Source organism: Schistocerca serialis, chromosome 10 (assembly GCF_023864345.2).
Source record: "Schistocerca serialis cubense isolate TAMUIC-IGC-003099 chromosome 10, iqSchSeri2.2, whole genome shotgun sequence".
Classification (NCBI taxonomy): domain Eukaryota; kingdom Metazoa; phylum Arthropoda; class Insecta; order Orthoptera; family Acrididae; genus Schistocerca; species Schistocerca serialis.
The window spans coordinates 193,631,342-193,644,011 of NC_064647.1; the positions used below are offsets into that span (position 1 = coordinate 193,631,342).

Sequence of the window (12,670 nt, forward strand, 5' to 3'; positions counted from 1 at the left end):
CAAATGTAATGTATTGCGAATACATAGAAAGAAGGTTCCTTTATTGTATGATTATATGATAGCGGAACAAACGCTGGTAGCAGTTGCTTCTGTAAAATATCTGGGAGTATGCGTGTGGAACCATTTGAAGTGGAATGATCATATAAAATTAATTGTTGGTAAGGCGGGTGCCAGGTTGAGATTCATTGGGAGAGTCCTTAGAAAATGCAGTCCATCAACAAAGGAGGTGGCTTACAAAACATTCGTTCGACTTATACTTGAGTATTGCTCATCAGTGTGGGATCCGTACCAGATCGGGTTGACGGGGGAGATAGAGAAGATCCAAAGAAGAGCGGCGCGTTTCGTCACAGGGTTATTTGGTAACCGTGATAGCGTTACGGACATATATAGCAAACTCAAGTAACAGACTCTGCAAGAGAGGCGCTCTGCATCGCGGTGTAGCTTGCTGTCCAGGTCTCGAGAGGGTGCGTTTCTGCTTCCGCCTACTTATACCTCCCTAGGAGATCACGAATGTAAAATTAGAGAGATTAGGGCGCGTACGGAGGCTTTCAGACAGTCGTTCTTCCCGCGAACCATACGCGACTGGAACAGAAAAAGGGGGTAATGACCGTGGCACGTAAAGTGCCCTCCGCCACACACCGTTGGGTGGCTTGCGGAGTATAAATGTAGATGTAGATGTAGATGTAGATGAACAGCGTGAGAAATCAAGACCTTATAAATCACGACTACTTTCATCAACAAAAGATGCCGAAAACAAATTACGAGATGAAATCAAAACAATCTACATCGAATTTTTGATGTACGCTCGTAACAAGGAAATCCAGAGAAATAATTTAGCGTTAATCGACAGAAATCTGTGGCACAAACAGAATAACATCACACATTACGTCATTGGTCAAAGTCGACGGGTGGTATCGGACACTATAATTGACCCAAAATATGACGTCATTGGTCAAAGCCGGGGAGTTGTATTCCATTCTTCGGTTGATCCAGTTCTCTTAAGGAACTTAAGAGTCACTTGACACAGGCAAATAGCTTTGGTAGATAAAAGAGAAGCAGCTGACTACGTAAGGTGGTACCATACTCAAAAATGCCTTCAGATAGTCCAACCATTCGCAGTCAAATTTGGGACACATAAACAATATGTGGTTGATATCAGCTTCCGACTCAGGATCACACTCACATGCCGGCGAAGCGTAAACGTTGATCCGATGTAGACGTTGAGAAAAAGAGGCGTGTTTGAAGCGAGGTCGTATGATACTAGAGATCATGGATCTGTGCAAATGTGTCCTCATGAATCACGTCTGTGAAGGATTCCGAGGTTGGAGCACTGCGTAATAACCGACTTTCGTTTGCTGGGAAACGTTTCACAGCTGTTTCCATTGTCGGTTGGCGTGACGCTTGACCTCACGTAGGTAAGCTGTGTAAGGTAATTCTAGTTCCAGGACAGTGCCTAAAGATGTCGCTTGCTTGGCCAATGCATCAGCTTGCTCATTATATAGGATACTTGCGCGGGAAGCCACCCACAGCATATGGATTGTCCACCCTCATCCATGTACTGTAAATATATTCCGAAACTGCATACAAGAAATAGCGGTTAGATGTTTCGTTTCATCCCCGGTGTTGAATATTTTGAAAGATGGTTTGAGAATGGCTCTGAGCACTATGGCACTTAACTTCCGAGGTCATCAGTCCCCTAGAACTTAGAACTACTTAAACCTAACTAACCTATGGACGTCACACACATCCATGCCCGAGGCAGGATTCGAACCTGCGACCGTAGCGGTCGCGCGGGTCCAGACTGAAGCGCCTAGAACCGCACGGCGGTTTGAGAATCAGAGACGGTTAATATCTTGGGGAAGGAAGAGGAAGGGACAAACTTAAGAGCTTCCAGAAGTGCCACAGTCCCCGCCGTATATGTAGAAGCGCTTGGTTGCAGTTTGAACTTCAACGACGGAGAAAATACAGGGAACTACAATCTCTCTACAGAAGAGTCCGCGCATTTTAAAAAAAACTGCTCAAGTGTATATGGGACGTAACTGTTTTAAAGAAATATTTGGTTGGAGGATTTAAGCTGTGAAAGCTTTATTGTGTGCTGTAGAAAGACTGCTGAGAGCGGGAAGTAAAGTTCTCGTAACGCTTCGTGAAGCGAGTATGTAATGTTCGTAACCATATTTATTTTCTTTATTCAACTGTAGACAATAAATTTTGTACGGACCTTGTGTATAGTATATGCCATTTGATTTGTATCAGCCACCAGACTGACGCAAAATCAATATTAAATTTTACTGATTTTTGTGTTTCCGCTGAGAAAAGTGAGAGGCTCCGGCGCCGTCTTTAATGTCACGCCATCTTAACGACTGCTCTTTCTGCGCCACGTCAGAGAGAAAAACAATAAAATATTTACGGCGGTAGAAAGGAAGATTGCTCTTTCGTTTCGACAGATACTTGATCATTAGGGAGATTCTGAAATTTTCATTCCGCTGTTACACACCTCAAATGTTTTCTGCTCCTTAGATTGCCACGATGGCGTGTAGATTCTGAAGAAGAATAGAGAACGCGTAGAATAAGAGAGTGATGGTACTGCGCAGAGGCGTTTAAAACTCCTTCCACCAGTATTTACTTTGCTGCTCTCGAATTAATCAGGTAGACGCCCCCTCGCAGTACTTGAAACAACAGATCAAAGCTCCAAGTTTAGTCCCGCGCAAGTTTCGTAAGAGCTACCGGAGAATCACAAGCAGAATTCGATACTTTACCGCCATCGACGAGTCTACATCGAATAAGAACCGGCTCTACAGTCTGGACTGTGGAAAAGATCAGGCGTGAAAGAAGCCTTTGTTGAGGCTACATTGGGGGGAACCCTTTGTTTGGAATGAAGAAAGATGAAGGACGTGGTGGTGAAGTGGAGGACCCGAAGACGTGGACACAATCTCATCACCTGTCGTGGCGAGAGAGTGGTCAGTCTCCTCTCAAGCTGAACATCCGCATCCTGAGCTTCTTTGGACAGTGGCCCTTGAGCGGCTTCTGGCTATACCGAGCCTACACCATTCTCAGCTTGGTGTCCATAGCGATCCCGTTGGCCATGAGCGTCGTGGGCACGTGCCTCCTGGAGGGCTTGGAGGAAGTCACCTCCGCCCTGACGGCATTCCTACCGATGGTCACCGGCTTGACGACGGCGCTGCTCCTCCTGGGCTACCAGCCAGACTTCAACCGGCTCGTGCGTCGCCTCGACGCTTTGATCCTGGAACAGGGAGGGTCCTGGGCTCAGATAAGGTCCGTGCCTGCCTTCGAGGAGGCCCACAGGAGGACACTGGTGATGACGGTACTGGTGAACCTCTACTTTGGGGTGGTGAGCGTTTACTGGCCGATGGTGCCGCTACTGGAGGACTCTAAGACCAGGCGACTGCCCTTTGTCCAGCTTCCTTGGATGAAGGCTCCAGACGCCGTTCACTACTGGTTTGTGTTCTTCCTCCAGACCTACACGACGGAAGCCGCTGGCCTCATCACGATCAACGTCGAGCTGTACTTCTTAGGGGTGATGAGCCACATCTCTGCCCAGTTTGAGATACTAAGTACCCACCTGACCAGCATCCAATGCAGCAGCGAGTACAGGGAGGTTCCCTTTGGTGAGCGACAACCAGTGATCAAAACGTCTGCAGACATTCATGAGGAGTTGTGTAGCTGCATCAAGACACATCAAAAGTTTTTGAGGTACATACATCTGCCATAACTGTGCAATCTACACTATCTGATCAAAAGTATCCACTCACCTATCAGTGAACATTAATATGGGGTCTGCCCCACCTATCACCTTTATTATGGGTGCTAGGGACCTATTCAATGATGTGTCAGAATGTCTGTGGAGGATGCCAAAATCAGAGTAAGTACTGATACCAGATGCTGGGGTCTATAGCGAAGTAGACCTTCTAACTCATCCCAAACGTGTTCCATTCGGTTCAGGCCAGTCCACTGTAGAAATGTTGTTGTCCACAAATCATTTCCTTATAGATGCTACTTTACCAAAGGTGCATTGTCCTGCTGATACAATCAGTTATCGTCTCCAAACCGTTCCTCTGCTGTTTGCAGTACAAAATGCTATAAAATGGGTTCAAATTTTTCTGCATCTAACATTTATGTAAGTACGATAAGAGGATCATACCCTAATCGTGAAAATAGCCCCTTAGCATAACACCACCTTATCTGTACCCCATTTCTTTTAGCTGACTGCACACCAACATTGTACCAGCTGGACTGCTGATGACGCTTTTCTATTCATGACTGGCCCCTTGGGCTTCTTTCACACAAGTTTTTACAGCAGCCCCCTCCCCCCCCCCCCCACCCCCCAATAGCCTGCCTGGCCCGCCACACGTTGTAACGCGCTGCGTCCCGAGTGGGAAGGCGTACTGGTCACCGACACGAATCCACCAGGCAGATTAGTGTCGAGGTCCGGTGTGTCAGCCAGCCTGTGGATGTTTTTTAAAGCGGTTTTCATCTACCTCGGCGAATGCGGGATCTACATCTACATCTACATTTATACTCCGCAAGCCACCCAAAGGTGTGTGGCGGAGGGCACTTTACGTGCCACTGTCATTACCTCCCTTTCCTGTTCCAGTCGCGTATGGTTCGCGGGAAGAACGACTGTCTGAAAGCCTCCGTGCGCGCTCTAATCTCTCTAATTTTACATTCGTGATCTCCTAGGGAGGTATAAGTAGGGGGAAGCAATATATTCGATACCTCATCCAGAAACGCACCCTCTCGAAACCTGGCGAGCAATCTACACCGCGATGCAGAGCGCCTCTCTTGCAGAGTCTGCCACTTGAGTTTATTAAACATCTCCGTAACGCTATCACGGTTACCAAATAACCCTGTGACGAAACGCGCCGCTCTACTTTGGATCTTCTCTATCTCCTCCGTCAAACCGATCTGGTACGGATCCCACACTGATGAGCAATACTCAAGTATAGGTCGAACGAGAGTTTTGTAAGCCACCTCCTTTGTTGATGGACTACATTTTCTAAGCACTCTCCCAATGAATCTCAACCTGGTACCCGCCTTACCAACAATTAATTTTATATGATCATTCCACTTCAAATCGTTCCGCACGCATACTCCCAGATATTTTACAGAAGTAACTGCTACCAGTGTTTGTTCCGCTATCATATAATCATACAATAAAGGATCCTTCTTTCTATGTATTCGCAATACATTACATTTGTAATGGTTCCCCTTATTCCGCCTCAGTTACACTGTCACGGCGATTGCTGCACAAGCACTGTCTCTACATATGCATATACCACAATTACTCTAGAATGCAAACAATTGGGTTTACACTCATCTGGTATGAGACACTCCCAGGGAGGGTCCACTGCGGGCAGAACCGCCCAGTAACCCTGGGTCCGGTGTGGGGCGGCGGTGGGGTGGGTGGACTGCTGTAGCCTGTTGTGGGGTTGTCAGCCACTGAAGGCTAAGGCAGAACGAAGCCTCTCTGTAATTTCTAGGTCCCCAGTTTAATACGCAATACACACACACACCCCAATGCTTGACAGTCCCTGTGCATCAGTACATGAGTTCAGCTTGGTCTCGGTTTAGCTGTGGCTGTTCCTCTGCATTCCACAGTGGAAATCATATCACCAACAGCTTGACATGAGCAGCTTTAGAAAGGTTGAAATGTCCATGATGAGTCAGTGAGGTCAGTGACAAACCCAGCCTGCTACTATTATTTCTTTGTTGATAACAGAATACTCCACCTCTTGTCGCACCTAACGGCCAACTGCATATTACATAGTGGTGTCCTGATATTTTTGGTCAGATTGTATATATGATAGTGTTAGAGTAGTAATACCCTGAAGAAAAATGGTGCTGGGATTTTCACAAGGATTTTTGAGTATTTCTATACATGACCATACGCAGTAACAGCTGCAAGGGACAGACCAGAAAAATGTACAAGGTGTAATAAAAAGGTACCGACTAATTTTGCAAGGCTGTAGAGAAACATTTGATGAGGAACAAATTGAGATAGGAAACATTATCCAATAACGGTACACAACACAGAAGCTGTAGAGGTGAACGCTCGTCGCTTGGCTAGACCCTTCCAGTTTTCTAGAGACACGATCTCTTTTTATATCTCTGGCAATTTCCTATGCGACTTCAGGGCGAATCCTGAGTACAGTGCCAACTGCATGCAGTGGTGTGTGGCGCAGAAAATTATGAACGATTCGTAGGAGAGCACTCACTGCCCCAGTAGCTTGACAGACACAAACGGGAGCAGTCAATTCTAGAGTTTCTGTCAGAGTGGTAACACATGGTTCTGTAAACCACAGAACGGTTCCTTTGAAAAGGCACAACCGACGTAGTTCTTAATCCTTCCAGACCTCGAGTTCCATCTGTAATGACCTTATCATGTATGGAACTTTAAGTCATAACCTATCTCCTTCTTCATTCTTGCCTCTGAAATTGCATCTGACAGTTTGCTCGGCTCAGATGCCACCCGTTCACCCAGTTATAGTCGTGTCCCGATCACCCCTACATGTCGTATTTCCGTTACTTCTATGAATACATCTCCCACTCCAGTGTGTTCTCAGGTGGTAAATTCGTGTGCTTTCCTGGCTGTCCCAATAATTTACAGAGTACATCTATCAGTTACTCGCACAAAAACCCTCGGTTTTTGAAAAGTGTTCGTGTTAAAAGACCATATGTCAGTACCAAAAATCAAAACTGGAAACACACTTGAACTACACCAAGGGTGTTGTGATTTGCAGAGATCTCGTTGACATTCCCCAAGACGAACTGAAGGCTGAATGGTCCCGTGGAGGAATTGTGGACGTGCAACTCATTATGAAACGGGTCGATGGTGCTCTCATGAAGTCTGACTCATTTATCCTTACGTTTAACAGCACCAAATTGCCAGAGCATGTGAAGGCAGGTTTCCTACGTCTCAGTGCATGGCCTTATTACCCCAACCCCATGCGGTGTTTTAAATGCCAACACTTTGGACACACTACTCTCGGCTGTAGAGGGCAAGCCACTTGCGGGAAATGTGGTAAAGCCGCCCATAAGAGAGTTGGTTGCTCCTCTCCTCCCATGTGTGTCAACTGCTCTGGGGATCACCCTGTGTGGAGTAGGAAATGCAGTGTTTTCCTTGAGGAACGGAAGATCCAGGAACTTAAAACCACAAAACGCATCCCGTATGGTGAATATACAAGTCCATGCAGCCACCCACGTTCGCTGCCGCCTTTTCTTCCGTTCTGAAACAGCCAGTCTTGAAAACTGATGCCGCTACACAAACGGAGTTTGCTACTGTCTGCACTAGCACCTGCGCTTGTCAATGTACGTGTGCTGCTGCCGTTCCTGTGAAGCCTGCTGCTCCCCCCCGGCCTTCTGACCAGGCCGTGGTAGCTGACATCACGGACCTTCCTGCACCTTCCCGGGTCCAGTCTTGTGCACTGCCCAGCACTGCTACACCCCCTACTGCTTCTGAGGTTTTGGCTCCAATGCTGCCTCAGGCCAACAAATCTAAAGGTAAAGACTCGCCCGCTGAAGGAGACTGAAGTTATACAGTCTGCTGATGTTGATGTCATTCTCTCTGAGGTCTCTCTCGCCTCCTCTTCACAGGCGATGGAGGTTGATGTCAGACTGGGGCAATCATCTCGCCCCAAAACTGAGCCTCCACCTGTTGTGGGCTCTCCTCCCCGACAGAAAGTGAGGATGAAGGTACTCCCACCCTGATAAATGGCTCCCATTATACAGTGGAACATGAATGGATTCCGGGCACATGTGGAGGAACTGAACCTCCTAGCACGGCAACGCCTCCAGTGCTTGTGTTTACAGGAAACGCATTTAAAACCATCTGATGCTCCTGTACTAAGGGGCTATACGAGGTGCGGCTAGAAAAAAACCGGACTGATGCTGGAAAAAACATTTATTTACAATTATTTACAATTTCATGTTATCTCCTTCAATGTACTCTCCTCCTCGGTCTCTACACCGCTCCATACGAATTTTCCACTGTTCATAGCAATGCTGCAGATCATTTTCGTTAAGTCCATACATTACTTCCGTCGCTTTTTCTTTTACTGCTACAACAGTCTCAAATCTAGTTCCTTTCAAAGCTGACTTGACTTTAGGGAAAAGAAAAAAGTCACAGGGGGGCCAAATCAGGTGAGTAGGGTGGATGATCTAAGATGGGAATGTTGTGTTTTGCCAAAAACGTCTTCACTGACAACGCACTGTGAGCTGGGGCATTGTCTTGGTGAAGGATCCATGACTTTTTTCTCCACAAATCGTTCCGTTTTCTCCGTACTCGCTCACGTAGGGTAGCCAGGACGCTAATGTAGTAATGCTAATTCACTGTTTGTCCCTCTGGTACCCAATCAGTGTGCATAATCCCTTTGATGTCAAAAAAAAAAAAACAATCATCATTGCCTTGAATTTCGATTTTGACATTCGTGCTTTTTTTTGTCGTGGAGAACCAGGAGTTTTCCAATGCATCGATTGGCGTTTAGTTTCGGGATCGTAAGTAAAAAACCACGATTCATCGCAAGTAATAACATTTTGTAAGAAGGTGGGATCACTTTCAATGTTTTCCAGGATGTCAGAACAAATCATTCTTCGGCGTTCCTTCTGTTCAATTGTGAGACACTTTGGAACCATTTTTGAACACACTTTGTTCATGTTGAAACTTTCATGAAGAATCTGCCTAACACTTTCCTTGTCAACTCCTGTTAACTCAGACACTGCTCTGATTATTGTTAAACGGCGATCTTGTCGAACAAGTTTACCGATTTTTTCACTGTTTGCATCAGTTTTTGCTGACAATGGTCTGCCAGTGCGAGTGTCGTCACTGGTGTCTTCGCGGCCATCTTTAAATCGTTTAAACCACTCAAACACTTGTGTTCGCGATAAACAATCATCGCCGTACACTTGTTGTAACATTACAAACGTTTCACTTGCAGATTTTCCTAGTTTGAAACAAAATTTGATGTTAACGCGCTGTTCTTTCTGTACACTCAACATTTTCCGACGCACGGACAAAACGTCAACTACTTAAAACAGACGCCACGGGCAGACTGAGTGCAGGAGGCAGATGAAACTCGAGCAGTACGCGGAGCGAGAGTCACGTGACAGGTCACGCGACTTTCAGCCTTATTGCATTCGTTTTATTGTTTCACCAGTACTAGTCCGGTTTTTTTCTAGCCACACCTCGTATGTTATATCGCAAGGATGACCTGACTGGGGAAAGGGCAAAAGGCGGAGTGGCCGTGTTTGTCAATAATGACCACCACTCCTCTGTTCTCTCCCTGGATACTGACCTGCAAGCAGTTGCAGTTGAAATTCATTCACGTTGGTAGCTTACCGTTTGCTCCCTTTATTTACCTCCTCTGGATGCAGTGAACTTAGAGGCCCTCACAGATCTTATCGAACAACTTCCCCGCCTGTTTCTCCTCCTGCCCATCATGTCCTGTGGTGCTCCACTTCTCTTTGTGCTCGAGGTCGAGTTTTGGAGAGCCTCCTGACATCTCAAGTATTGTGCATCCTCAACACAGGTACTCGGACACATTTCTCTGGTGCTACATGGTCATTCTCAGCCACTGACCTATCTTTCTGCTCTCCAACCCTCATCGACTCTGTTCACTGGGAGGTCATTGACGACCTTCAGTCCAGCGATCACTTTCCCATCCGCATTCATCTCCTGGATGGTGTATTGCTGGAGCAGAGACCGCCATCGTGGCTGATTGGCAGGGCTAACTGGCCACTGTTCAGTCGGTTGGCTGTCTTTGAACGCCGCAACAGCGTACAAGGATGGGTGGATCACGTCATACTTGTGATCCATCGTGCTGCTGACCTGTCCATACAAAAATCTTCTGGCCCTCCTACGCGGCGCCTTGTGCCTTGGTGGACAGAAGAGTGCCATTCAGCCATCCTGGACAGGCTTGCGGCTCTTCGACGATTTAAATGCCGCCCAACAGCGATCAACCTTACTGCCTTTCGAATCGCGAGAGCCAGGGCACGCCGTGTCATTAAGGAGAGCAAGAAAAGGTCATGGCAGGAGTTCCTGGACTCCATCAACCGTTCCACTTGTTCCACAAAAGTATGGGAAGCCATGCGGAGGATTTCCGGTAAACACAGCCGTTTACCAATAGCTGCAGTCCTGAACCATGGATGCCTCCAAACGACACCCAGAGCCATTGCTCAGACGCTGGCAGAACATTTTGCACAAAATACTGCCACTGCAAATCAAGATCCAGCGTTTCGTCGCTACAGTGCGACTGTCGAGAGAGCAAACTTGGACTTTCGGTCGAACAGTTCTGAGGCCTACAGCTCCCCTTTCTCCATGTGGGAACTTGAATCAGCACTTACTGAGACTTCTGATACTGCACCAGGTCACGACCGCATCCAGTACTCCATGCTTCGTCATCTGCCAGTGGCGTCAAAGGAAATCCTCTTCGAATGTTTTAATCTCATATGGCAGACAGGAGTGTTCCCCACCTCGTGGAGGGAGGCAATCCTCATCCCTCTCCTCAAACCAGGAAAGGACCGCACATGTCCCAGTAGTTATCGGAGTATTGTCTTGACGAGCTGTGTCGGAGAGACCCTGGAACGGATGGTTAACCGTCGTCTGGTCTGGCTGTTAGAGACCAGACAGCTCCTTAGCCGCTCTCAGTGTGGATTCCGAAAATTTCGGTCCACGGTCGACAACCTGACCCTCCTAGAGGCGACTATTCAGCAGGCTTTCCTCCGTCAGCATCACTGTACCGGTAACTTCTTTGATATCAGTGAGGCATATGATACTACTTGGAAACACTGTATTCTTGCACAACTGCATGAATGGGGCTTTCGTAGCCGCCTCCCCAATTTCATTCGGTCTTCCCTGTCTCAGCGGTTTTTTTTGGACCCGAGTTGGTAACACACTGTCTGATCGCTTTGAGCAAGAGAACGGTGTCCTCCAGGACAGTGTTTTAAGCGTTACCCTCTTTGCCACAGCCATCAACAGTATAACGTCTACAGTGAGGAGTCCAGTACAGTGCTCCTTGTTTGTGGATGACTTTGCTGTTTTCTGTTCCTCCTCCAGTGTTGCAACCGTGAGACGTCAGTTGCAGCTAACAGAGCGGCGGTTAGAGAAGAAGACGGGTTTTCGGTTTTCTGCCGATAAGTGTGTTTGTGTTCATTTTAATCGTTCTCGTCGTCTTTTTACTTTGCCTGCCTTGCATATCGGGGATACTGTCCTACATTTGAGAGACACAGTGCGGTTTCTGGGCCTAATTTTTTACTCCAGGTTGTCATGGCTGCCACACCTACGCGACTTGAAAGCCAGAACCCTGAAGGCACTGAACATCCTCAAGTGCCCCAGCCACAGGTCCTGGGGATCGGACACGGCGCGTCTCCTTCAGTTTTATCGAGCTTTTGTGCGTTCACGGCTGGACTATGGGTGTACAGTGTACGGGTCAGCGAGGCCGTCTTATTTGCAGATCCTTGACGCTGTCCACCATGCTGGGATCCGACTGGCCACGGGTGCTTATCGGACCAGTCCCGTACCCAGCCTCTGTGCTGAGTCTGGCGAACCGCCACTCACCATCCGGCGGCAGCCCCTGCTGGTGCGCCAGGCTTGTAAGTTTCTTGCAGCTCCCACCTCGCCTGCTCACCATCTTGTTGCTCATCCACCTCTGGACCGCCTTTTTTCCCACCGTCCCCTGGCTACGTTGCCGTTTGGGATCCGTGTGGAGTCTGTACAACCCCAAATCCTGGGTTTTAACCGCCTGCCACCCTGGTCACTGAAGAGGCCCGGAGTGTTTTTAGATTTATTGCAGTACAAGAGAGATTGCACTCCTGCCACCGTTTTTAATGTAGCATTTTCTGCCATTTTGTCTGAGCACCACGACTATGTAGCTGTTTTTGCGGATGGGTCAAAACAAGGGGATTCTGTTGGTTGCTCTGTTGTTTTTCCGGATCGTGTCCTCAAGGTCCGACTGCCTCAGACTTTTACTGTCTTTGATGCAGAATTGTCTGCGATCTTTCGGGCACTGGAGTAGATGAGACATTCTTTCTGTCCTAAAATTCTTGTTTGTTACGACTCACTAAGTGCCCTTCACTCTTTGCAAAGTTTATATCCAGCATATAAAATAGTCCAGACCATCCAGGACGCCCTCCTCCACCTACAGCGATTGGGGGAGGTGGTGGCTTTCTGCTGGGTTCCGGGGCATGTCGGCATTGCTGGAAATGAAAAGGCAGATCTCTCAGCCAAGGAGGCGTGCTATACCCCTGCACGAACTCACCTCGATGTTGAGCTCACGAGTCATGCGTCGGTGGGAGGATGAGTGGCTGGAAGTGACTGACAATAAGCTCCATACAGTCAAGCCCACAACGCGTGTGTGGTGTACTTCCTTTCAGCCCCGTCGACGGGACGAGGTTCTCCTCACTCGGCTTCGGATAGGCCACAGCCCTATGACTAATGGCTTCCTGCTCCGGCGGGAGGACCCTCCAATGTGTGGTGCTTGCGGCGTCCAGGTCACTGTGCGCCACGTATTATTGGATTGCGTTTTATTTTCTGACCAGCGGGTCGCGGCTGACTTGCCAGCGGACCTGCCATCTCTTTTAGGCAACACTCGGACGAATGTGGTTAAAGTTTTAAAGTTCTGTGCCATGTCAAATGTTTTTACAAAGATTTTAGGGGGAG

The 12,670-nt window shown here is 47.8% G+C and overlaps 1 protein-coding gene across 1 annotated transcript; it reads left to right on the forward strand.

Annotated features, from left to right (window-relative positions):
• The first annotated feature begins 2,872 nt into the window (after window positions 1-2,872).
• LOC126424673 (uncharacterized) lies at window positions 2,873-3,730 on the forward strand. The gene has a single exon (XM_050087403.1). It carries the CDS (start codon window positions 2,873-2,875, stop codon window positions 3,728-3,730), a length of 858 nt encoding a protein of 285 aa, XP_049943360.1.
• Window positions 3,731-12,670: the final 8,940 nt, after the last annotated feature.

Excerpts from the sequence above, each read along its gene's own strand:
- LOC126424673 (XM_050087403.1), top strand. The coding sequence starts at position 2,873 with ATGAAGAAAGATGAAGGACGTGGTGGTGAAGTGGAGGACCCGAAGACG.